Here is a 27,501-nt window from a genome sequence, read left to right as displayed (position 1 = left end):
ATCAACCCCCAATCAAAACTTCTGTATTATTTGGTTCGTAGATTCTACTTCCTTTCTCATCATTTTTTAAAATTTTCACCATGATGAAATACGAATGTCATCGGAGGAGCCTCCATCTCCATAATAGCAAACAACAATATTAAGAAAAAAATTAATGTAGCAAGCCATCTAAGACTATTAATGCTTCCAAACCATATCGAAAATTAACATAGAACATGCATATCACTAACTCATCACCAACACAACAACTAAACCGGTAACCATTACTTCATTAACACAAACAACAGGTATTGTTTTTTGAAATCACAAAAACAGAGTCTTGGCATTGTTACCTATATAACCGATCATAAACCAAATCCCGGGATGAAACCCAAAATCCTATGCACTAATAGCTTCTTCACCATGACTCAATTATACAATGGGGAAACTAAGGGTTCACATAGTGTTACCAATTTTTTTTACAAAATACAAAAACTTTACCTCTCACGTCGAACGCAGGAACAACGTTGTGTCGTTGTCTTCAAGATTTCCACCAAGCTCCAGAACTGAGGCACGAACAATGCTCTACAACTACTCTAATGGTTGCGGACAACGGGACGGTCTTCTTCGTCTTTGTGATGGTAGTTTATGGGTCAGAGAAACAGAGAGTCATGGTGATAGTGAAGAAGAACAACTGAGGACTTCCTCAGGAGACAAAGGGCAAAACGTTTCACTCTCTACTTTCAAAACGGTGGCATTTCACAACTTGCATACTCTTAGAGTGCAAAACGACGTCGTTTGGTAGGTTGTGCTGCCACCTCAAGTTCCAGGTCAGCAGATTCTTAACGGCAGCATTAAGAGGTTAACGGAGGGATGAACGTGATTTAAAAAAATTCATTCAGGGACTAATTTGATTAAAAAAATCATTTAGGGACGAAAATGGAGAACGCGTGATTTTTCAGAGACAAATTTGAGTATTAACCCATCTAAATAGTATATTTATTAATATTTAAGATGGTATCTTAATACATAAAAAAAGGCCAAAAAATTAATGGCAAGTTGTCTTTTTAAAGACATAAGTGTTTTAAGTAGAGTATAGTTGCATGTACAAGTATTTTTGTAATCAAGTTTATTAAGTTGGTGTAAGTCGAGCAAAAAAAAATACGTGTATATTATTTCAACACTTCTCCTTTTCTGCGCTTTTTGTAGTGCAGACATTTTTGTTGAAATATAGTACAAAAAATTTTACATATAATATAAATTTATTGATATAGCATACAAATTTTGCTGCAAATGTATTTTGTTAGTTAAATGAGTCAATATTTTAAATATATAGTTTTTAAAAAATGTGTGCTGCACATTAAATTTTTTATCTTATGTATTAAGATTTTTGTGTTATACATTAAAATTTATGTATTGTGTATATTTTATTGATTTGGTGTCAATATTTTAAATATGTAATCCTTTAAAAATTTATGTATTATATACTAAAATTTATGTGTTGTAGACCAATATTTACATTAAAATTTTTTTGCTCTAATTTTTTGAATATTTATAGAAAAAAATGAAGACAAAAATAATGATTAATAAAGGAAGATGAGGAAGAAAAAAAAAATAAATCAGGTAGCAGCACCAATAACAACTACGTTATAAAAAAAAACACACAAAAAAATAAGATGACAACAATAATAATAAGGTGAGTTTTATGGTGTCTTTTATTAGGTGTCTAAATTGCCTAACTTACTTTTAAAAGTAAAAAGTAAAATGTTTAAAACAAAAAGTAAAATATTTAAAATTTATTAAATATTATCTATTTGCCTTTTTTAGTAAGTTAGGCACAATTTCAAATACACCATAGCATTGACCTAATAATAAAGCACGCAAAAGAAAAAGATGATGAAAAGCACGCAAAAAGAAAATGATGACGACAATATTAATAACAAAAAATGCAAAAGAAAAAAGATTATGACAACAAAACCGAAAGAGGAGGAAGTGCCCGCCTGTGCATGAAAGAGAAGAAGCGCCTGAGACTTGGTTAAAACCTTGGTTCATAAAATACTTAACGCCTAACTTCATTGTTTAAGGTATCGAATCTACCGAAACCTGGTCATGAAACAGAATAGCAACCTGTCCATTTAAGCATATTTAAATCTTCAAGATAAAAACCACATAAACAACTTATTTTTACTGTCCCCAATGACAAGGTCTACAGATTTATGAAAACAAATCTTAAGATTCTGTACACATCCCAATATTTTGGGTCTTCAGTCGTGACATTCATACACAAATGATATCTAATCCCTCATTCCCTCTACCACATAAAAAAGAAAAAAATGGAAAAAACATTTAAAAACCTTAACCCCCTGCTGAACCAAAATCCAAGAATCTAAGCGGCTAAAGTTCTTTTTGAAAAAATTTATCCCCATCCCCACCTTTTTCTTTATACAATACAATTGATCCTCAAAAAGAATCTCATTCTTGTGGCCATGTCTTAATGTTACCCTCCACTCTCTGATACAGAACCCTGAATCTCGCTCCTGTCTGTGTCCGAATGATCCTTCTGGGATTCGATTTCCGAGTTATTTCCACAATTTCTTCGCTGCCTTCGATCCTGAGGATCCACACAAATGATTAAAACAAATGTCAGTCTAAAATCACTCATCGTTTAAGTGCATGCGGCCTTTTACGAGTTCAACTAGGAACTGAGAACTTGAAGTAGGGCCAAACCAGAATCAACATGGAATCTGGTAGAAGTAATGAGAAGGGCCAATAAATTTGCTTCGAGCATTAAGTATGGTATGTGGTATGATCAAACATCACGGTTCTGGAGTATGCTAATAATTTATTGATACAAGATCCTTTCACAGCGAAAATTTCAAGATAATTAAACAATCATATCCGCAGATTGTATTCAAAATTTTGTTAAGCTTGTGTAAAAACAGAAAGAATCTTTTACAGAAAAACGAAACTTGAAGAATTAGTGACTGAGTATGCATGCAAGAAAATAGAAGCCTGAGAAAAATGGATAAAAGCAAACCTCTCTGGGTAAAGGGTATTCCTCTGACTCGAGCATTCGTACGACTTGGCCCATCTTGGGTCTTTTGACATGATCTGGATCAACACATCTTAAAGCTGTTAAGAGAGCCCGTTTCAAAGCTCTGGTTGATGGCTTCACCTCAATGTTCGGGTCTACTACTTCTTCCGATCGTCTGTTTCCAACCATCATCTTCAACCAGTCAACCAGATTAACCTGAGGACATTGCGGTTCATGGTATGTAAAATGCCACCAGTCAAAACTATTGATCAGAACTTGCATGAATAACATGCAACTAAGAACACACATAACAATAATATTATAATAACAGAGGAATGAATGAATTAGGATATGAATTTCCCCATCCAGGCTCATGACTCCTGTTCCCAGATCGAACCACTAGTCATATGCATTCAACATTAACCAAATAGCACCGGAACAATGTTTGTACTGATACCCAAAAAAACAGAATAATGCATAAGAAATATGGAAATGATTCATCAATATTTAAACAAGTGCCGCCTCCGTGTTTGCCAGGATTGGAAGCTTGGAAGAGCACAATCATAATTTTGCTTTCGGAGGAAGGATGCTTAGTAGTACTAGCAATTGGAGTGAATGTGGAAAAGGAAAGAAAACTATACACAATTACTAGAGCTGTCAAGGACCGAGAACGTTATTGTTATACATGTACTTTAAGTTACTAAGTGAATATTAAATTCTCTTGCTTTTGTAGTTAATTACTGAAAAGTGAACCATAATATCCCAATGACTTGCTTTGATGGTGTTATATAAAATAACTACAGATATTTCTAAATCGGTCATGCATTAGACCATCAAAACAGCATGTACATCCGAAATGCTTCAATACAACATGATGCATTCCCAAATGATAAGGTAGCTGACTAGCTGGAATAAAGTGACAAAACATATGCTGAGTTGGAAACAATTTAAAGATGGTGATGATAAATAGAAAATTTACTCACTTCCTGTGGTGGACGGCCATAGTCGACTGGATCTCTTCCGGTAATTGCTTCGAGCAGCACAACACCAAAACTATAAACATCACTCTTCTCATTTAAAAGGCCAGTATTTGCATATTCAGGAGCCACATATCTGCCAATTTTTTGCATCAAATGGAAAGAGGATTGTATAAGTTTCAATGTTCCTATTCTGAAAGTATAAGAAGTTAAGCACAGAAAAGAAGAAGACATTGCTCTAAAAAGCTCACAATACTGACCCAAAGGTTCCCATAACTCTTGTTGTAACATGACTCTTCCCAGCACCCAGTAACTTGGCCAGGCCAAAATCAGAAACCTTGGCATTGAAGTCGTCATCAATTAATATGTTGCTCGACTTGATATCTCGGTGTACAACCTTCGGTTCAATTGCTTCATGCAAATAAGCAAGCCTGAAAACAAGTATATTGCTACAAATTAGGACTAGGAAAACCAAAAACTAAACTTAGCCTGAAGAAACATAGATGCAATGACTGACGCTTTAGCCGTGCCCAGAAGAATCTTGATACGCGCTTCCCAGGTAAGATATCCATGATGACGCATTGCTCCATGAAGCCATTGCTCTAAGTTTCCATTGTTAACATACTCGTACACTAATATCCTGAAAATATACCAACCAGAGGTATAATTCAAAAAATTGAATGTAATCATGGTCCTTTTAATGTAATTCTAAGACTATACTATAATTGAACAAGCCGGGGTACCTGTGAGTCCCCTCAATGCAATACCCCAAAAGACGAACTAAATTTTTATGTCGAACATGGCCAATAGCTTCAACTTCAACCCTAAATTCTTTCTCTGCTTGACCACTGACCAAAAAAGGAAAAAGGAAAATAAGTTTGGCAGAACTATCAATCTATCATGAATAAAAGAGGGAAAAAACATTAATGTTGATTTGAAGTCATCAACATTGTCATGGAACTCACATGTTATTGAGTATCCTCTTAACTGCCACTGAAGTCCCATTTATCAACTGTCCCCTATAAACAACTCCATAGCCACCTTCACCAAGGACATTCTCCTTCGAAAACCGGTTTGTGGCAAGTTCAAGATCCCTCAATGTAAACCAGTGACCCCAACCCAAGTGAGAGAATTCTGGAAGGCCAGACAGAGGCGAAGGGGCTGTAATAGGATACGAAGAAGACGGATTGTATGCTGCTTTAAACGTGCCGGAGCTGCCTTCTTCCCCTGACTGTGATCCATATCCATCTTTCTCCAAGTGATGAAATGAATCTGAGTGGCTGCCACTATCCCCATGCTTCATTTTCCCCACACCCAAGTGAACCATAACTTTGTCTGATTCTCTGTCACTGGACTTATCATGAATAGTGAGGAGTATTCCATCTCGCGGGACGAATCCATTCGCCGGCACTTGCTCAACCCTCACCTCCTTGATTTCCTTCGACACGGTGGGTATTTGACTAACAGGAACCTTGTTATCTCTATCCTTTTTAGACTTCTTCCTTGAACTAAGGCAAAATGAGAGCACACAAAGGATCACTATAATGAATAATCCAACCGCAATTCCAATTACTTCCCAAACCTTAATACCAAAAATTGGAGTTTTCTTGGACAATTCAACTTTCAGATCAGAACCCATTTCTTAGAAAAAGCCTTGATGCCTACAATATAGTAACAAAACAAACAAACAAAATTTGGATAAGAAAGAAACATTAAACAAATCGCATCAACATTCAATTTTTTTTCGTTAATTAATAGGTAACATCATGCATATATAGACCTGGAATCTTAATTGATGGATACCATTTAACTAAAAAGCAATGTGAGCAAGCATCATAATGCTTGACAACAACACAATTAGGCTAAAAAAGGAAATAGAATATTCAACACTTACATCATAAACCAACTTGTGTTAGTAGATATTATTACATAAGCATAAGCATTCTAAGTAATACAAGCATTCAAACATAGTCTTTCTAACTCTTACCTATCTGTACGGACTCAGATTCACAAGGTCAAAACCACAAATCCTCCCAGATCTCTGAAATCCCTTAACATGAGTCACCCCTTTTACACAAAGAGACCAAACCCAAAAACCTCAGATCTTTGACTATGGGTAACACACAAAACAAAGAACCCAAATCTACCCAGTTCTCAAAAAAGTAAACTTTTTATATGAAAAACAGCGAATGCTTTCTGGGTATGGCAAATGTGAGTGTAAATCTGAACTTTCAGCGGTGGTGGATGAGAATTGAGAAGAAGAAGAAGAAAAGGGATGTGAAGTAGAAGAAGTCAGTGGTAGGTTTTGAGCTTAAGCAAATACAATAGATGCATTGGAATTTTCTCAAAATTTTCTCCAATGCAGTTAAAGAAAGAAAGAGAGAATGATGCAAATGCAAAAATTGCAAAGAAATGAAGAAATGGTTTGCAAACTCTGCATCTGCATCTGCATCTGCTAGTTGCTATTGGGATATTCCTCAGCTGTCTGTCAGGAACATGACTGATGATTATTGCCAATTATTTATTTTTTTGCACCCTTTTTATTTATTTTTATTTTTAATTTTTGGATTTGATTGATGGTTAGCTTTGTAATATTAGTTACACTCTTGTTGTCCGATACCTTAACGAGTGCCTCATAAGTCATAAGTTCGGAACAGGGTCCTTACGTTACTCATTACTCGAACCCAACAAATTAAAATTTATTGCACATTATTATACGCCGAATATTGCCCCGTCATTCTTATCCAACACACTTTTGTATTAGAGTGCTTCAGTGCTTTTTTTTAGTTGGACTTATAAATTTCTAACTTAAAAATAATAATAATAAAATTGATAATTAGGTTTTTGAACATGTCTTGCTTAAAATTTCGTTAGTTTTGTTTTTGTGATTTTTTCTGTTTATATTATACTTGCACGTTAATTAATATATCATCATTCACTTCTAAAATAGGAATAATAATGCGTGAGAATTATGTAAAGAAAATTGTAATAAGGTATTATTTATTTATTTTTCATGATATTTTTGAATTTGACAGACTAAAGATTAATTCGCCGAAAATTTGAGTCTTATTTAACAATTTGTTACTAGCTAATGAATTACAATGCATGATTTGAATTCTCAATATTTGTTTAAATAGACTAATAATTTTTTTTTTTATTAACAACGGGTTTAAAGTCTAAGAAAAAATAAACTAAAGGACAACAATTTTGAGAATGAGATATCGATAGAATCAGTATGAAAACAAAGAGAGAAAACAAGAAAGTAAATTAAATAATACATGACAGTTAAAAAGTAAATTATGACTATAATTAGTCATTTCATCTGCACAAAAATTTGCTTATTAGAATTGATGTTATATTTTTTAGTTAATTAGTCTATTATATCTCTTCTTAATTATCAAAATAAAAGCTTGAAAAAAATACAAATTAATATCATCATAAAGAATAAACCTTATTGTAGCAACTGAGTCCACTTCTATAATTACATAATTATATTTTAGATTTACAGTAAAATTTATACCCATTAAAATTTTTTAAAATTCTGCCAAAATAACTAAGATAAAAGTTAAGTTTGCATTAAAACTAATTAAAAATCTTTTAATTATTAGACGAATCCAAATTAGTTATTATTATTATCTTTTTAGTATGTTTTTGTATATAAGTTCTTTTTGAAATTTTAACTTAGAAATATAAATATATTTTTAATATTGTTTCTTAAGTTCATTTTTTACATCTTTAAAGGAATACTATGTTTATATAGAAAAGTGAATAATAAATTTGGAAAACAAAATTCAACACCTATGATAAGTTATATTTTACAAGTACTCCTAAAAATGAGTAAATTAAATTTGGATATTTTGATTAGCTGTGCAGAAAGTTTAAGATGTGTTATTTAATTTTATTATTGAATTTACTGGTTCTATTTAACTAGCCTTTTAATATTTTATGGGCATCCCATTATTCTTTCCTTTTAATGTCTTTAATTATGTATATAATAAATATTTAAATGAGCCTTTAACAAATTTTAGATCAAATATTAATTTTCAATAATTTTTTATTATTTTATAAATTTTTAAAGTTATTTTTATTGAAAAACACATTGGTTCATCTGTCACTACTTTTAATAAAAGTTTTAATATATATATATTGAATAAATAAATTTTTAATAAATTTTTTATTACAAAAAATTATTGTAAAACAAATTAATCCCCTTACAAACTGATTAATTTGTCTCAAAAACTTCTATAATAATAAAAAATTTTAGAAACAAAGATATCCAATTTAAAAGTTTTTAAAAATTTATTTCAATGTTCACTGATATTAGTACAATTCTTGTGCTTAGTTTTGATAAACTATATGAAAATAAGGTTGCATTATATTATTACTGATTACTATAATTTTTAGCTTAATTATAAGTGTTTGACTTAATAAATAATATCAGAGTAAAATCATTTCCAACTTTTATCATAGTAAAAGTACATCAGGTATATATGTTACATGATAAAATGTCTCTTACCAAATAATATTAGGCAAATTACACTTACTTTACTTGACTCTGCGTAAAATCTAACCTACCTCCTTTCCTAAACACTTTTATATGATGGATAAACAGACAAGAGCCATAATGAATTTTACTAAACCTCAAGCTAATATAACTTGGGCGATATTCATTGTGGAATAAACGTACCAGATTGTCTTTAGTTAATTTTTTTTTTTTTTTTTGCAGCATACAAATTAACCCCTAAGGCCCTAATTTAACATATTATTTTTTATTAAAAAATGACAAATTATTTCTAACCCTTCGGAAAAAAAGATATTTGACAGCACGATTAAATTATTATTTAATTATTAAAAAATTAAATATTTTTTTGTTAAAAATTATTTTATTTAAAAAATATTATATTTATATATAAGCGTTGCAATTTAAATACTCCACACATAACGAGAACCCTACAATTTCAATTGATTGCATACGAAATCTAGTATAGAATTTTGATATTTTTTACTATTTTAATATGAAACATTTTTGACGTGGTATTATGAAATTAGTGATAGCTGATCACTCCATGTAGACGTAAATACAAAAGTTGTACGGCGAAGATAAAGTTGTAATGAATAATTATTCAATGACTCAGTGTCCAACTTTGTACAGTTACATCTATATCGTCTTGAAGTATACTAATTACGGGATAGTAATTTCTTTAATAAATTAGTGAATAAGCTACTATTTTTATGTATAAATGTTTTAAAATATTAATAAATTTATTTTTAAAAAATGAAATAATAAATATTATATTCATATATAAAAAATAAACTCTAGTTGGTAAAATTATCCAAATGACCGAATCTATATTAAAACACCACTTATATTTTTCAAACTACCATTTCTAACAATTTAGTTTAACATAACTAACTCTAATTGTGGTAACTTCAAGCGTGGGATAAGTTGGGCAAACGATTAGATGGTCCAGAACCTTTGGATTATTAAATGATCTCATAATAAAACATATTTTTTAAATTTTTTAATAATTGTTAAATAGTTTTTTTTTATTTTAATTATAAATTAATCTCATATATTTTATTTAATTATAAAAATTATTTTTTATTTTATAAATTATTATTTTATCATTCATCTATTATGTTTATTAACAATAAAAAAAACAATAACGAATTAGATATTTCATTGATCATAATAATTTTTTGGCAATCCCAATCGATTAAAAGTTCATCTTCGATCCGTTACATTCGTCGAGGGTTGTGAAATTGTGTTTCTTAAAAAATCAATCGATTGAACTTCAGGTTATCACAAAACAATCGATTGAAAGTTGCAAGGGAGTATGGTTTGCCCAAAAATCAATCGATTGGTCTTATTACCCAATCGATTGGTCTTATTACTTTCAGATTACAACCTATTATGTTGTTGATCCACGATACTTGATAGAAGTAAGTTACTGATCGGGATTTGGGAATAATCTAAAAATCTGAGTATATTAATATGAGACACATTCAGCAAAGGCAATCGATTTTTGTACATTACACGGTGTGTGATGGGATATTATATTTACATTTTACATTCTAAAAAAGTTCCTTACTTCAAATAAAGGAATCCTTGGTCAATCCTTATATATATCAACAAAATTCAATAGTAAACGTTAGCTGTATAACAAAATCGAAAGTATTTATCCAACATTAGGATTGGCTGCTCGAAGAATGACCACAAAGCAGGATATCAAAATCGTTCGTTTTTGGATGGCTGGCTGCAATGACACGAAAGTAATACACAAGAACACATCCAATTCAATTGTTCTCAAAATGCTTTTTACATTCGAAAGTACTTTACAAGAAACATGATTTAGAATCACCAGACCAAGAAAATCTTTGAAACGAGCTCCTGAATACTATATTTACATATTCACAAGAGCACAATATTAAAGAGGATATCACAGAGAGCAATAATTCATATGGTTGCCTAGCATCTTTCAAAAATCTTGTACAGTTCCTCCAATGAAGCTACCTGCATAAAGTTTAAAGACACAAAATATCAATAAACGAAATAGATAATGGCAGTAGTCAAATTTCTTTTCTAAGATTAAATTGTATGTTTCTTCATATCACAGATATCATCTATCAATAATTAATTATTGACTCATTCAACCGATAAGAAAATTAGGCCACACAACAACAATTATAACGTTATATTTTCAATTCTAAAATATGAATTTATCATTAAAAATACAAAACAAAATTATTAACACTAAACAAATATGTTGTTCAGTTAATAAAAATTATCATCATGTGGCTCTTTAAAATGAAAAAAGGAAATACTTCTTGCGGTAGTGACCTATGGAGGATGAAATTTGCATGGTGTAAATGCTAACGATGATCAATAGATATCATTTATTGAATTATTAAATAAAAAAAGTATGTACATTACCCGAACAAAGGTTCCATCTGTAGCCATAGAGACAGGTGGTTTTAGAAAGAGTCTCATGGACGGAAAAAGCACATGTTGTATTGATCATTCACGCTGTGTCCATGCAGTCTCAGCTTCAGAAAGCAGTTCTTGCTCAACTTTATCATTAATAATATGTATGTAGTTTAGATTGGATGTTGGTGAGATTGGAGAAGAAGAAGAGAGAAGTTTTTTGGATTTAGAGAGAGAAGAGAGGCTAGCAAAAATGGTGTTCTTATGTTTAAAAGGGGAAGGGAGGCTGAATACGCATGGTTACCACGATTAATATATAACACGTTTCAAATTTTAATCGATTGGATGCAGATAAAAATTATTTACGTCACATTTCAATCGATTGAATTCTCATACCAATCGATTGAATTGGAATATGCCATTAGTCACGTACAAACTTCAAAACATAACCAATCGATTGAATTCTCATAACCAATGGATTAAATTAATTAAACTCGGATTGCTTTGATGAGTTCAACCGATTGGGTAATATGACCAATCGATTGATTTTTGGGCAAACCATACTGCCTTGCAACTTTCGATCGATTATTTTGTGATAACCTAAAGTCCAATCGATTGAGTTATGGGAAACCTGAAATTCAATCGATTGTTTTGTTAATCCAATCGATTGATTTTCTAAGAAACACGATTTCACAACCCTCGACGGATGTAACGGATCAAAGATAAACTTTTAATCGATTAGGATTGCCAAAAAGTTATTACGATCAATGGAAGATCTAATTCGTTATTGTTTTTATTTTTAATTGTTAATAAACATAATAGATAAATGATAAAATAATAATTTATAAAATAAAAAATAGTTTTTATAATTAAATAAAATATATGGAATTAATTTATAATTAAAATTAGAAAAAAACTATTTAGCAGTTATTAAAAAACTTAAAAAACATGTTTTGTTATGGGACCATTTAATGGTCCAAATGTTTTGGAATCATTGAATCCGGTGCCGATAAGTTGGTGGCAGTAAGGTTTGGAGATTTGGAATCGGATGAGGTAGGATTATTATTATAGTTCTAATTGACAATTTGGAGTTAAGTTACATTATATTTGAAGGAGTAATTTGAAAATTTTAAATAATTTTTTAGAATTTAAAAAAGTTTTATCAATTAGAATTTATTTTTTATGAATATATTTTGAGTTTTTTATTTTATAGATAGATTTGTCAAAATATTTGTGAGTATAAATAATATCTTTTATATATATATAATATAATAACTAATTTTCGTATCCACATATGTATTTTATGATTATTTTATTGTTTGATTAATGTTGCAATACCAATGGCTATTGGAGTCATTTTACCCATAGATATAGGTGAAGGAAAAGAGAAATGGGATGAAAATTCAGACTATGTGACACAAAGTAATGAAAATGAGAAGAGTGAAAAGAGCTACACACAAAAGAGAGCCAATTCTCAATTGAGGGATTATGTGATTGAAACTTATAAGACAAAGAAAGGCACAATGTTGACATTATGACTGGTATGACTCTTAATTCCTAATTTTGAGAATGCTTCTTCTTCTTCCCTTCTAGCAATAACACCAATTTCTTTGCCGGTTTCAGGTGTGGCTTAGAAGTCGATGGTACGTTTGCTTCTTATCTGTTTTTTCCTTTCTATTTGATCATAAATTCTTGGTTATACCCATTTCTATTCTTACTTGTTTTTCCCTTTCTATTTGGTCATATACTCTTGTTGCTGAATTTGTTTACTTAGTACTCACCTAGTAGTTGTTAAGATACTGGTTTAACATACTTTATTCTTATAAGTTAAAACTATTTGAGAAGTTTTTATAATTATTCTGCTAGTGGGTGCTACAGTTAATACTATAAGATATTTGTCAGTTGCAGATCAAGGAGTAGGAGGTGAGGGAGATGATCAAGGGTTTATCTTTGGAGGTAGGTAACGGTAGACAAGTCAGATTTTGGAAGGACAATTGGTTGCCAACTAGTGTATTGAAGAACACTTTTCCAAGGCTTTTTTCGGTTTCAAATCATAACGGATCTGTTTTAGGGGATTGTGAATTTTGGGATGGGGTAGAATGTATATGAAACTTTCAGTGGAGAAGGGAACTATTCCAATGCGAGTTAGAACTAGTTAACCAACTTCATGAAGTTCTACAAGCAATCAAGTTAATAACTGAGAGAGAGGACCAACTGGTGTGGAAATTTGATAAATCAGGCGTTTATTCTACTAACTCCTTTGTGTAGGTTTTGTAGGCAAAAATACTTCTGGAGGACATTACGAGTTATAGTTTCACTAGTTCCATTTGGAGAGGTTTAGTACCTCCACGTATTGAGTTATTTACCTAGTTTGTGCTAGTTGGTAGAGTCAATGCTAAAGAGAGATTACGTAGGTTAGGCATTATTGATTAGCATGATAGCGTGTGTGTTTTATGTAAAAAAGATGTTGAGGACTTTCGCCACTTGTTTCTTCGTTGTCAGTTTACTTGACAGGTGTGGTGTGCATGGTTGTTCGACTATGGTAGATTGTGGGTTGTTCCAGGGACAATTAAACAACACTTTGAAAGCTGGACATGAGTAACTGTAAGGAAGGAGGAATCTTCTGGGTGGCTAATTGGGTTTTTTGCTATCGTTTGGCAAATATGGATGGAAATGAACGACAGAATCTTCAGGAGTCAAGAAACAGGAGTTGTGGAAGTTATCAATAGGTCGCTTATAAGCTACAAAGAGTCGAGTAGAGTTGATCCAAATGGTTGTTGATGGCAATGCTGAAGATGACTATAGATTGATTCTTGTCTTCTGTTTAGTTATTTGTCCCTTTTTGCTCTATTTTGTTGTGTTGAGCTCCTTTACTTCAAAAAAAAAGCCTACATATAAAAGTGGATACAATAACTAATGAGCTTTCTCGCTTAATTGATGTTTTGAACCAAAAAAGACTGCAACTGATGCCCGTTTTGCTCATCTGGAGGCAGCAATTGATAACCTACAACAACCCAAGAACACAAACACTTCAGCTCATGGTGGTAAATTCTCAGTAACAGAACCATACACAAAAATTGATGGTCCTATTCGTAGCGGTAAGACCTCAGATTTTTAAAAGTTAAATAAGAAATTTATTTATAATTTATTATATATAATTGAGATTATATTTTTAAGAGATTTTATATATCAATTAAGCAATTTCTTATATATGATTTAAAGCTTTAGTAATTGAATGATAATAAAAAATTTTTATACTTTAATTTGAATAATTAGATTTTTAGCTCTATTTTATAATTTAAAAGAAATTAATTTGATTATCTCCAAATATTGAATTAGAGTATTGAGTTGAAAATAATTTGTAAATTGATGATTAAATGATAATTTTATAGATATTATTATTGGATTTGGAACTAGTTTTCGGTTACTATATTACTCTTTAATTTTATTAAAATTACTAAATTACCAAAAATCCCGAATTTCATACACAAAACCCTAATCCCATATTGAAACCCTAACCCTTTTACCCAATTCACCTACATGTATAACCCCTACCACCTGTTCATTCTTCAATTAGCCACGCTCACCCTCCCTCATAACTCACTCACCACCGCCAACCTCTACATACAATACAACTTCAACAAACAAAATGGAAAAGAAAAGAAGAGAAATTAGAGGAAGAAAAAAGAGAGTGACGGAGAGCTGAGAAGGGAAGAGAGGGAGAATCAGAGCTGTGGGAGAAGAGAGAAGCAGAGCAAGACAGCGCTGGCGCCGTGGGTCTCGCCACCACCGTTGACGCTGCTGTAGACTGCGAAGCTGCCGCCGCTTCCACTGACGAAGAGGAGAGAAGGGGACGCAGTTGAGTAAACCGTGCAAGAGAGGAAGCTGCCTTCCGCACGTTGCCACCATCGAGTCCGAGGCAGAGAGGAGGAGCGTGAGCGGGAGGAAGAAGCCGTCGCCATCGCCGTTGGCGCTTCGTCGTCGCTGTCATTCGTAAACCAGACGTCATCGCCATCAGAAGCTCCTGCTGCCGCCGAGAATCCCATCATTGTCAGATCCATCGCATCACTGTTGGGGGGCTTCGAAGGGGGAACCAGCTACGCCACCACGCCTCTGTCGCCGGGAAATGCTGCTGCCACTGCCGAGATCCACTGTCGCTCTGTTTCTGTGTTTTCCCTTTGTTACAGTAAGCCTTTCTGTTTCAAAACCCTCATAGCTAGTGTATATGCGTTATGTTATATTTTTGGTGAAAATTCTGAGGTTTTGGTAATGAAGGATTGATTCCTGGTTGTTGCATGTCGCGTTTGGGGTTGCCGCCGTTGCTGCGACGGTGGAATGGGCTGTAGTTGTGACTGCTAAGGGTATAGGCCAAGAGGAAACGGAATTTGTCACGTAATTAAATCGTGAATGAGGTAGGGGTGATTTCTTAAACTTAATTCACTACTAAGAATTGTTTGAAGTCGATATTAATAAGAAAAATATATTTTTATGATTTCGCAAGTTTTATGAATTAAATTGAGTTGCCTGAAATGAATATAAATGCTAGTTTGAATGGTTTATTGATTGATTGGAGATGTTTAGTTGACTTTTGTACTTGATTTAAGGCTATTATGATGATGATTGAATTGTGACTGTTTCTGATTATTGAGTTGAAAAGTTGGTTTGATTAAATACTATGTAAAATAATTTTGTTGGTTTGAGGTTAATTTGATATTGAAAATGAATTCGCCTTTGAAACGATCTGAGATATTGGGAATGAGTTTTATTGATTTATCAAAAATGATTTATGATATTGTAACTAGTCTGAGTTATTGAAAATGTTTGAAAAGAGGTTGAGAATGGTTCGGTTGGAACCCGAAAAGGGTGGCAAAGTCCGAGTTTTAGGGAAGATTCTATCGAAATTTTATTATTAAACTTAAGACTTTGTTTATTTAGAAAAAGGTTGGACTTGAGAAATCATATTTGTAAGAACTGCGAATTAATTAACCAATTAATTAACGTTAAATAATAATAATAATTTAATTGCCCGAATTAGGTTCAAAATTTTAGAATATTAATTATAAAATTTAAATATGATATTCAGACTCAGTAGATTTTTCTAAGTTGAAAAATGTAATTTTCTTCAGAAAATTGCGTAAAAATGCGTACTAGTAAATTAATTGGCAGTATCGCCCTAAATATGTCTGGTATTGTGTAAGAGCAGTAAAAACAGTAGCAAAAGTTAGGAAAATAATTAAAATTAAAAATCGAGCACTAATTTTAAAAGTTTGGCCCAAAATTGAGCCAAACGGACCAAAAATATTAACGGGTTGGACCGAGCTCAAACTGAGCCTAAGTCCAACATATAAATACCTATAAGTGAAGGCCATTCAGCACATTCACTTCTCATAAACACCAATTCCAGCTGCTAGGTTAAGAGTGAAAGGGGAGAGGAGAGTTACTATTCACTTCATCACTCTTTCGATCATAACTGGAGCTACGGTGCTCCGATTTATGTGTCGTTAGCGGCTACGTGAAGCTCTCACCGAGACCGTCACTTCTAGATAGGTATTGTGGTAAGCTTTTTACTAGGCTCTGCCCAGTTTATTGCCCTAAGAATTTTGAGTTTTTGGGTTTTGTATTGAGTGAAATTTTGTGATTTTGGGTGTTTAGGTACACTCTAGCACTTGATTACTATAGACTTTCCTTCCAAAACTGTTGGACAAGGTAAAAGTGTCTTGAACCCTTGTGAATTTTTAGTAAGATAAACCCTAGGTTGATTGGTTATGAATTATGTGTATTTATAGCTTGAAGTTGTGATTATTGGCTTTTACTTGGAACTTGGAGTTGAATTGGTAGCTTGGTTGTGGTTGGAAGCTTGAATTGCACGCAATTTGGATTTTTGTACATATTGAAAATCGGCCAAGGTATGGTTTCGATTTTTCTATGTAATATATAATATTTCTGGACACTTAGGCTAGTAGACCTTAGGATAGGATTGAATTAGTTGGTAATGAATGTTGATATGTGATGATTTTGATGAATGTTGAAGTTAATTTATGATGTCAGATTGAAAATGATGAATTTGGATATTGATAATAATTTTTGAAGTGTATTGATGTTGATAAATAAGGAGAATAATAAAATGATGCTTTGAGTTGTAATAATTGAGAATTGGAGGCTTGAAAGTGGGGAATTTTGGATGGAAGTGGGTAAAATTGTATATTAATAGGTTGAGGAATGAATTGAGAGTATATGCATATAGTTTAGGTACATTGGAACTCTTTTGAAAGTGGAATAAGCAATTTTGTATTGAAAGTTTCGTAAAATTGAGGTTTAGAAATTTTTGGTAAAAATAGATTTTAGGCTAAATTCGACGGATCATATCTTGAACTACGGTTTTTAAAATTGAATGATTTTTATATCAAATTAAAGATAATTCAAAAAGCTTTAAAATGGTTTATTTTTTTGTGGAAATCCAAATTTTGTAGAAAAAGATATGACCGTTGAAAGTTGGTGTCTGAAATCTGAATTCTGTGAATGCTGCAGAATTTGTGATTTCTGATTTGTGTGCGCACGCATACCCTGTGAATTTTTGAAACTGTGCGCACGGACAGCCTTGTGCGTACGCACACACGGGGATATGGCTGCTGCTGGGAGCGCACGCACACCCATGTGCGCACACACACGTTGGAAGGTGCACTCTGTTGAGGGCGTTCGCACATCTTGTGCGGATGAACAGAGTTGAAATTTTTACTTTCTGTGCGTACGTATACCTCTATGTGTACGCACACATTTGAAAATCCTCTTCGACATGTGCACACACCCCCTTGTGCGTACGCACACTGCCCTGTTTTTCAATAAAAATCTTGTTTTTAACTGTTTCACCTTCCCGACAAGCTTGTAAACTTCCGTGGCACTTATCTAAGATCTTTTAGCTTGTTTTTAGGTGTCAACACATGGAGGATGCTTTAGGTAAGTTTAATTAGGTATATTTCTTGTAAAAAGTTTAGAAAATAAAGACTTAGGTTTTTGGAGTACTGAGGATAGTTTTGGTTGAATGAGGAGGCGAAGTATTGTGTTGATGATCACTAACTATGAATTGTGGAAATTTTGAATTGATGGTGGTTGAGATGAGTCTGGGACTCGGAATGGAATGATGGATCCATGATATATTGAAAAAAATTATTTTTGAAAACCACTGAATCATTGTTTTATACTGAGATTGTTGAGACGCTATGCGCCTGGCAGGGACGGTTTGGTTGGATCCCACCTGTCGAGGTAGCGGCAATATCCTGCTCGCATCCCTTTGGATTTTGGTTCGTCCCGCTTGCGTTGAGATGTGAGGTCCGTGGCAATATCCTGCTCGCATCCCTTCGAATCACTAGAGTGTGCAGGCACAAAATCCTAGACGGTGTTCCGAGCACCATATCTCGGGGGTTCCCATTATGATTCCGAAGGGCGACATCTCCATGGAGATGTGTTGGGTTGGTAGTTGAACCGACAATGTGATATCACAGCCTATAGGACAGTTATTCATAATGTGCATCTTCTATCTGTTTTCTTGCTTTGCCGACTTGTATTGCTTGCCTAATTGTATAACATGCCTAATTTTCTGATTGAATTACTTGACATATATACCTATACTTGTGTTTTACTTGCATTGTATTAATTGTGTATTCTACTGGGATTGAGGAGGTTTGGAAGGCGGTGGCGATGGGATCGCATAGAGGATAGGTTGGCGAAGGCTGTGGGACAGCGGAGAACTGTTAGATTAGAAAATCCCCTAAGTTAGATTACCCTTTTGTCATTATGGTTTTAAGTTATGCTTTAATATTTTAGTTATGCTTTAAGATGAATCTCGTGATGGATATGAAGTTCTAGGATTGCCTCTGGCATCCCGGAGTCTTATATCTTACATCACTGGGCACTGTTACCATACTGAAAACTTTCGGTTCTCATACCATATTCTGTTGTTATTTTTCATATGCAGGTTGCCACCCACCTCGGTGAGTTGCTTTGGTGGTGACAGAGCGGAGGATCTCTATCTTGTTATGGAGTCTTTTGAGTATAAGCTTTAGGATCTCTATCTATATATTTATGTATAAGCTTTAGGATTGTCGTAACCTCTGATTAACCTTTGCTTTATGGCTAGAGGTAAGACTTAGGGTAATTAGGGTAATTAGGGTGTTACATTATTGTTTGGTTTTTGATTTATTAAGAAAAGATTTATGTTTGGGTTTGATTTATTAAGGAAAAACTTTATGTTTTGAATGTGATTTGTTTAGAAAAGATTATGTATTGAATATTTACTCATTAAAGAAGACTTTATGTTTTGTGTTTGATTAAAGAACTACATTTTAAGGAATTATGATTCAAGGAGTTTATTAATTTTAAAGAACGAGTTTGATTGTCGTCCTCCCTAAAGTCTCGAGACTCTGCCGTGATATTTACTTAATAAATGATTCTTTTTAGTCTTTTGAAAGAGGTTTAAATCTGAAATGGTTTTGAAGTTGGTGTTGGTTTTAAATAAAAATGATTTGAGTTCGGTTTGTTAAGAAGAAGAAAGAAAGGGAAAAGAGAACACGACACATGTGATTTATGAAATGATTAAAAGGTCACGAGAGGGTGACGAAAAATAAGTGGTTGATGAGCGGATAATTTATACGCTTTTTGACATTGTTTTTAGTATGCTTTTAGTAGGATCTAGTTACTTTTAGGGATGTTTTCATTAGTTTTTATGTTAAATTTACATTTCTGGACTTTACTATGAGTTTGTGTGTTTTTCTGTGATTTCAGATATTTTCTGGCTGAAATTGAGGGACTTGAGCGAAAATCAGATTCAGAGGTTGAAGAAGGACTGCTGATGCTGTTGGATTCTGACCTCCCTGCACTCAAAGTGGATTCTCTGGAGCTACAGAACTCGAAATGGCGCGCTTCCAATTGTGTTGGAAAGTAGACTTCCAGGGCTTTCCAGAAATATATAATAGTCCATACTTTGGCCAATAATAGACGACGTAATCTGGCGTTCAACGCTAGCTTTCTGCCCAAATCTGGCGTCTAGCGCCAGAAAAGGATCCAAAACTAGAGTTGAATGCCAGAAATGGATCAAAACATGGCGTTCAACTCCACAAATGGCCTCTGCACGTGTAACACTCAAAGCTCAGCCCAAGCACACACCAAGTGGGCCCCGGAAGTGGATTTATACATCAATTACTTACTCATGTAAACCCTAGTAGCTAGTTTACTATAAATAGGACCTTTTACTATTGTATTAGACATCTTTGGGTTATCTTTTGATCTATTGATCACGTTTTGGGGGCTGGCCATCTCGGCCATGCCTGGACCTTTCACTTATGTATTTTCACGGTAGAGTTTCTACACTCCATAGATTAAGGTGTGGAGCTCTGCTGTTCCTCAAAGATTAATGCAAAGTACTACTGTTTTCTATTCAATTCATCTTATTTCGCTTCTAAGATATTCATTCGTACTTCAATCTGAATGTGATGAACATGACAATCATCATCATTCCCTATGAACGCGTGCCTGACAACCACATCCGTTCTACCTTCGACTGAATGAGTATCTCTTAGATCTCTTAATCAGAATCTTCGTGGCGTAAGCTAGAATGATGGCGGCATTCAAGAGAATCCGGAAAGTCTAAACCTTGTCTGTGGTATTCCGAGTAGGATTCAATGAATGAATGACTGTGACGAGCTCCAAACTCGCGATTGCAGGGCGTTAGTGACAGACGCAAAAGGATAGTAAATCCTATTCCAGCATGATCGAGAACCGACAGATGAATAGCCGTGCCGTGACAGGGTGCGTTGACCATTTTCACTGAGAGGATAAGATGAAGCCATTGACAAGGGTGATGCCTCCAGACGATTAGCCGTGCCGTGACAGGGCATTGGATCATTTTCCCGAGAGATGACCGAAAGTAGCCATTGACAGTGGTGATGTATCACATAAAGCCAGCCATGGAAAGGAGTAAGACTGATTGGATGAAGATAGCAGGAAAGCAGAGGTTCAGAGGAACGAAAGCATCTCCATTCGCTTATCTGAAATTCTCACCAATGAATTACATAAGTATTTCTATCCCTATTCTATTATATTATTATTCGAAAACACCATTATCAATTTATATCTGCCTAACTGAGATTTGCAAGGTGACCATAGCTTGCTTCATACCAACAATCTCCGTGGGATTCGACCCTTACTCACGTAAGGTATTACTTGGACGACCCAGTGCACTTGCTGGTTAGTTACACGGAGTTGTGAACCATGGTCTTGGCATCATGTTTTTGGCGCCATTACCAGGGAAAGAAAGAGCAATGAATTTTACATAATTAAAGTGTAATCACGATTTCGCGTACCAAGTTTTTGGCGCCGTTGCCGAGAAAAGAAAGAGCAATGAATTTTACATAATTAAAGTGTAATCACGATTCCGCGTACCAAGTTTTTGGCGCCGTTGCCGGGGATTGTTCGAGTATGGACAACTGACGGTTCATCCTGTTGCTCAGATTAGGTAATTTTCTTTTTGTTTTGTTTTCAAAAATTTTTCAAAAAAAAAATCTTTCAAAAATTTTTCTTTTGTTTTCGAAAAAAAAAATAAAAATATTTTCAAAAATTTATTCAAAATTTTTAAGAATGAATTCTAGTGTTTCATGAAGCATGTGAAGCCTGGCTGGCTGTAAAGCCATGTCTAAATTCTTTTGGACTGAGGTTTCCAACCTTCAGCTGTTACACGACTGAAGGGTATGTCAGGCATGTCATGTCTGAATTACATGCTGAAGCTTGGCTGGTCATTGGCCATGTCTAGTGTTTTGGACTGGAGCTTTCATTGAAAGCTTGGCTGGCTAGTGAGCCATGTCTAATTCCTGGACTGAAGCTTTAGACTAACATGGCAAGATTCCTGGAATTCATATTAAAAATTTTGGAATCCTTATTTTTTCTTTTACAAATAATTTTCGAAAAAAAATCCAAAAAAAATTAGAAAATCATAAAAATCAAAAATATTTTTTGTGTTTCTTGTTTGAGTCTTGAGTCATGTTATAAGTTTGGTGTCACTTGCATATGCATCGTGCATTTTTCGAAAATTTCATGCATTCATAGTGTTCTTCATGATCTTCAAGTTGTTCTTGGTAAGTCTTCTTGTTTGATCTTGATGATTTTTTGTTTTGTGTCTTTTATTATTTTTCATATGCATTTTTGAATTCTTAGTGTCTAAGCATTAAAGAATTCTAAGTTTGGTGTCTTGCATGTTTTCCTTGCATAAAAAATTTTTTCAAAAATATGTTCTTGGTGTTCATCATGATCTTCATAGTGTTCTTGGTGTTCATCTTGACATTCATAGCATTCTTGCATGCATCACATGTTTTGATCTAAAAATTTCATGCATTGCATCTTTTTAGTGTTTTTCTCTCTCATCATAAAAATTAAAAAAATAAAAAAAAATATCTTTCCCTTTTTCTCTCATCAAATTCGAAAATTTGTATTGACTTTTTCAAAAATTTTTAAATCAAATTGTTTCTCATGAGTCAAATCAAATTTTCAATTTGAAAATCTTATCTTTTTCAAAATCTTTTTCAAAAATCAAATCTTTTTCAAAATTCTTAGTTATTTTCGAAAATTCCAAAAATATTTTTCAAAAATATTTTTCTTATTTTTATACCAAATTTTCGAAAATAACAATAACAATTAATGTTTTGATTCAAAAATTTCAAGTTTGTTACTTGCTTGTTAAGAAAGATTCAAACTTTGAGTTCTAGAATCATATCTTGTGATTTCTTATGAATCAAGTCATTAATTGTGATTTTAAAAAAATCAAATCTTTTTCAAAAACTAATTTCTATCATATCTTTTCAAAAATATCTTCTCATCTTATCTTTTTCAAAAATCTAATTTCAAAATATCTTCTCTAACTTCCTAACTTCTTATCTTTTCAAAATTGATTTTCAAATTTGTTTCAACTAACTAACTAACTTTTTGTTTGTTTCTTAACTTTTTCAAAACTACCTAACTAACTCTCTCTCTCTCTCATTTTCGAAAATATCTCCCCCCTTTTTCAAAATTTCTTTTTAATTTATTAATTATTTTAATTTTTAAATCTTAATTTTCGAAGATTACTAACATTTTTCAAAAACTATTTTCAAAAATCACTAACTCTTTTTCAAAAATTATTTTCGAAAGTTCCTTCTCTCTCATCTTATTCTATTTATTTATTCATCTACTAACATCTCATCTCACATCTCAACCCTCCTCACAGTTGTGTTTCTTCCATTATATTACATTCTTTGTCTCCCCCTCTTCTTCTACTCACACAGGGATCCCTTTACCGTGGTATAAAGGATCTCTATTATTATTATTATTTTTCTGTGCCCTCTTCTTTGTCATATGAGCAGGAGAAAGGACAAGAATATTCTTGTTGAAGCAGATCCAGAACCTGAAAGGACTCTGAAGAAAAAATTAAGAGAAGCTAAAATACAACAATCCAGAGATAACCTTTCAGAAATTTTCGAACAGGAAGAGGAGATGGTAGCCGAAAATAATAATAATGTAAGGAAGATGCTTGGTGACTTTACTGCACCTAATTCCAATTTACATGGAAGAAGCATCTCCATTCCTGCCATTGGAGCAAACAACTTTGAGCTGAAACCTCAATTAGTTTCTCTGATGCAGCAGAACTGCAAGTTTCATGGACTTCCATCTGAAGATCCTTTTCAGTTCTTAACTAAATTCTTGCAGATATGTGATACTGTTAAGACTAATGGAGTAGATCCTGAAGTATACAGGCTCATGCTTTTCCCTTTTGCTGTAAGAGACAGAGCTAGATTATGGTTGGATTCTCAACCCAAAGACAGCCTGAACTCTTGGGATAAGCTGGTCACGGCTTTCTTAGCCAAGTACTTTCCTCCTCAAAAGCTGAGCAAGCTTAGAGCTGATGTTCAAACCTTCAGACAGAAAGAAGGTGAATCCCTCTATGAAGCTTGGGAAAGATACAAACAGTTGACCAAAAAGTGTCCTTCTGACATGCTTTCAGAATGGACCATCCTGGATATATTCTATGATGGTTTATCTGAGCTATCAAAGATGTCACTGGACACTTCTACAGGTGGATCCATTCACCTAAAGAAAATGCCTGCAGAAGCTCAAGAACTCATTGACATGGTTGCTAATAACCAGTTCATGTACATTTCTGAAAGGAATCTTGTGAGTAATGGGACGCCTATGAAGAAGGGAGTTCTTGAAGTTGATACTCTGAATGCCATATTGGCTCAGAATAAAATATTGACTCAGCAAGTCAATATGATCTCTCAGAGTCTGCATGGAATGCAAGCTGCATCCAACAGTACTCAAGAGGCTTCTCTTGAAGAAGAAGCTTATGATCCTCAGAACCCTGCAATAGCAGAGGTGAATTACTTAGGTGAACCTTATGGAAATACCTATAACTCATCATGGAGAAATCATCCAAATTTCTCATGGAAGGATCAAAAGCCTCAACAAGGCTTTAATAATGGTGGAAGAAACAAGTTTAGCAACAGCAAGCCTTTTCCATCATCCACTCAGCAACAGACAGAGAACTCTGAACAAAATACTTCTAATCTGGCAAACTTAGTCTCTGATCTGTCTAAGGCCACTGTAAGTTTCATGAATAAAACAAGATCTTCCATTAGAAATTTGGAAGCATAAGTGGGCCAGCTGAGTAAAAGGATCACTGAAATCCCTCCCAGTACTCTCCCAAGCAATACAGAAGAGAACCCAAAAAGGAGAGTGCAAGGCCATTGACATAAGCACCATGGCCGAACCTACAAGGGGAGTGGAGGACGTGAATCCCAAGGAGGAAGACCTCCTGGGACGTCCAGTGATCAATAAGGAGCTTCCCTCTGAGGAACAAAAGGACTCTGAGGCTCATCTAGAGACCATAGAGATTCCATTGAACCTCCTTATGCCCTTCATGAGCTCTGATGAGTATTCCTCTTCTGAAGAAAATGAGGATGTTACTGAAGAGCAAACTGCCAAGTTTCTTGGTGCAATCATGAAGCTGAATGCCAAATTATTTGGCATTGATACTTGGGAAGTTGAACCTCCCTTGTTCATCAATGAACTAAGCGATCTGGATCAACTGACATTGCCTCAGAAGAGACAGGATCCTGGAAAGTTCATAATACCCTGTACCATAGGCACCATGATCTTTAAGGCTCTATGTGACCTTGGTTCAGGAATAAACCTCATGCCCCTCTCTGTAATAGAGAAACTGAGAATCTATGGGGTGCAAGCTGCTAAAATCTCATTAGAGATGGCAGACAGTTCAAGAAAACAGGCTTATGGACAAGTAGAGGACGTGTTAGTAAATGTTGAAGGCCTTTACATCCCTGCTGATTTCATAGTCCTGGATACTGGAAAGGAAGAGGATGAATCCATCATCCTAGGAAGACCTTTCCTGGCCACAGCAAGAGCTGTGATTGATGTTGACAGAGGTAAAATAGTCCTTCAATGGAATGAGAACTCCCTTGTGTTTAAAACTCAAGGATCTCCCTCTGCAACTATGGAGAGGAAGCAGAAAAAGCTTTTCTCAAAGCAGAGTCAACCAGAGCCCTCACAGTCAAGCTCTAAGTTTGGTGTTGGGAGGCCACAACCAAACTCTAAGTTTGGTGTTGAACTCCCATATTCAAACTCAAAGTTTGGTGTTGGAGAGTCTCAACAAAGCTCTGCACATCTGTAAGGCTCCATGAGAGCCCACTATCAAGCTATTGACATTAAAGAAGCGCTTGTTGGGAGGCAACCCAATTTTTATTTATCTAACTATATTTTTCTTAGTTATATGTCTTTGTAGGTTCATGATCATGTGGAGTCACAAAATAAAGATAAAAATTGAAAACGGAATCAAAAACAGCAGAAGAAAAATCACACCCTGGAGGAGCATCTGTCTGGCGTTCAGCGCCAGAACAGAGCATGGTTCTGGCGCTGAACGCCCAAAATAGGCAGCTTCTGGGCACGGAACGCCAGAACAGGCATGGTTCTAGCGTTCAACGCCAGAAATGGCACACAAATGGGCGTTGAACGCCCAAAATGGCCACCAACCTGGCGCTGAACGCCCAGAGTTGTGTGCAAAGGCATTTTTACATGCCTAATGGGTGCAGGGATGTAAATCCTTGAACACCTCAGGATCTGTAGACCCCACAGGATCCACTCAGGATCTGTGGACCCCACAGGATCCCCACATACCTCCACTCACTTCTTCTCACCACTTTCTTTCACACAACCCCATAAACACTCTTCCCAAAAAAAAAAAAACCCTCCACCAATCACCTCAAACTCTCTTCCCCATCACCTCTTCACCACTCACATCCATCCACTCTTTCCCATAAACCTACCTCATAAACTCCACCTACCTTCAAAAATTCAAAACCAATTTCCCACCCAAACCCACCCATATGGCCGAAATCTTCCCCCCCTTCCCTATATAAAGCCCTCCATTCTTCATCAAATTCACACAACACACCCCTCTACACCCTTCTTGGCCGAAACACTCCCCACTCTCCCTCTCCTCCATTTCTTCTTCTTCTTCATCTATTCTTTCTTTTATTGCTCGAGGGCGAGCAAAATTCTAAGTTTGGTGTGGTAAAAGCATAAGCTTTTTGTTTTTCCATTACCATTGATGGCACCTAAGACCGGAGAATCCTCTAGAAAGGGGAAAGCGAAGACAAAAGCTTCCACATCCGAGTCATGGGAGATGGAAAAGTTCATCTCTAAAGCCCATCAAGACCACTTCTATGATGTTGTGGCCAAGAAGAAGGTGATCCCCGAGGTCCCTTTCAAACTCAAAAGAAATGAGTATCTGGAGATCCGACATGAAATTCAAAGAAGAGGTTGGGAAGTTCTAACAAATTCCATCCAACAAGTCGGCATCCTAATGGTTCAAGAGTTCTATGCCAATGCATGGATCACCAAGAACCATGATCAAAGTAAGAACCCGGATCCAAAGAACTATGTTACAATGGTTCGGGGGAAATACTTAGATTTTAGTCCGGAGAATGTGAGGTTGGCGTTTAACTTGCCCATGATGCAAGGAGATGAACGCCCCTACACTAGAAGGGTCAACTTTAATCAAAGGTTGGACCAAGTCCTTATGGACATATGTGTAGAAGGAGCTCAATGGAAGGTTGACTCCAAAGGCAAGCCGGTTCAACTAAGAAGATTGGACCTCAAGCCTGTAGCTAGAGGATGGTTGGAGTTTATTCAATGCTCAATCATTCCCACTAGCAACCGGTCTGAAGTTACTATAGACCGGGCCATCATGATCCATAGCATCATGATTGGAGAAGAGGTGGAAGTTCATGAGATTATACCTCAAGAACTCTACAAGGTGGCTGACAAGTCCTCCACCATGGCAAGGTTAGCCTTTCCTCACCTCATTTGCCACCTATGCAATTCGGCTGGGATTGACATAGAAGGAGATATCCTCATCAAAGAGGACAAGCCCATCACTAAGAAAAAGATGGAGCAAGCAAGAGAGCCCACTCATGGAGCTCAAGAGGCGTATGAAGCTCATCACCATGAGATCCCGGAGATGCCTCAAATGCACTTTCCTCCACAAAACTATT

The 27,501-nt window shown here is 34.7% G+C and overlaps 1 protein-coding gene and 1 non-coding gene across 2 annotated transcripts; both read right to left on the bottom strand.

The window, feature by feature from the left end:
• Positions 1 to 2,138: 2,138 nt before the first annotated feature.
• On the bottom strand, positions 2,139 to 6,676 carry LOC107618321 (putative receptor-like protein kinase At5g18500). Its single transcript, XM_016320348.3, has 8 exons — positions 5,978 to 6,676; positions 4,956 to 5,651; positions 4,734 to 4,838; positions 4,508 to 4,630; positions 4,251 to 4,421; positions 3,997 to 4,126; positions 3,017 to 3,229; positions 2,139 to 2,590 (listed from the first exon to the last, which is right to left on the bottom strand). The coding sequence occupies exons 2-8, from the start codon at positions 5,627 to 5,629 to the stop codon at positions 2,477 to 2,479; spliced, it is 1,530 nt and encodes a 509-aa protein (XP_016175834.1). The 5' UTR covers positions 5,630 to 5,651; positions 5,978 to 6,676; the 3' UTR covers positions 2,139 to 2,476.
• Positions 6,677 to 23,824: 17,148 nt separating this feature from the next.
• On the bottom strand, positions 23,825 to 23,932 carry LOC148544135 (small nucleolar RNA R71). The gene has a single exon (XR_015900678.1). It is a non-coding gene; the product is annotated as a small nucleolar RNA R71 (small nucleolar RNA).
• Between the last annotated feature and the right edge of the window lie 3,569 nt (positions 23,933 to 27,501).

Source organism: Arachis ipaensis, chromosome B9, assembly GCF_059453495.1.
Source record: "Arachis ipaensis isolate K30076 ecotype BB chromosome B9, ASM5945349v1, whole genome shotgun sequence".
NCBI lineage: Eukaryota > Viridiplantae > Streptophyta > Magnoliopsida > Fabales > Fabaceae > Arachis > Arachis ipaensis.
This window is presented reverse-complemented; position numbering and strand designations above follow the sequence as displayed.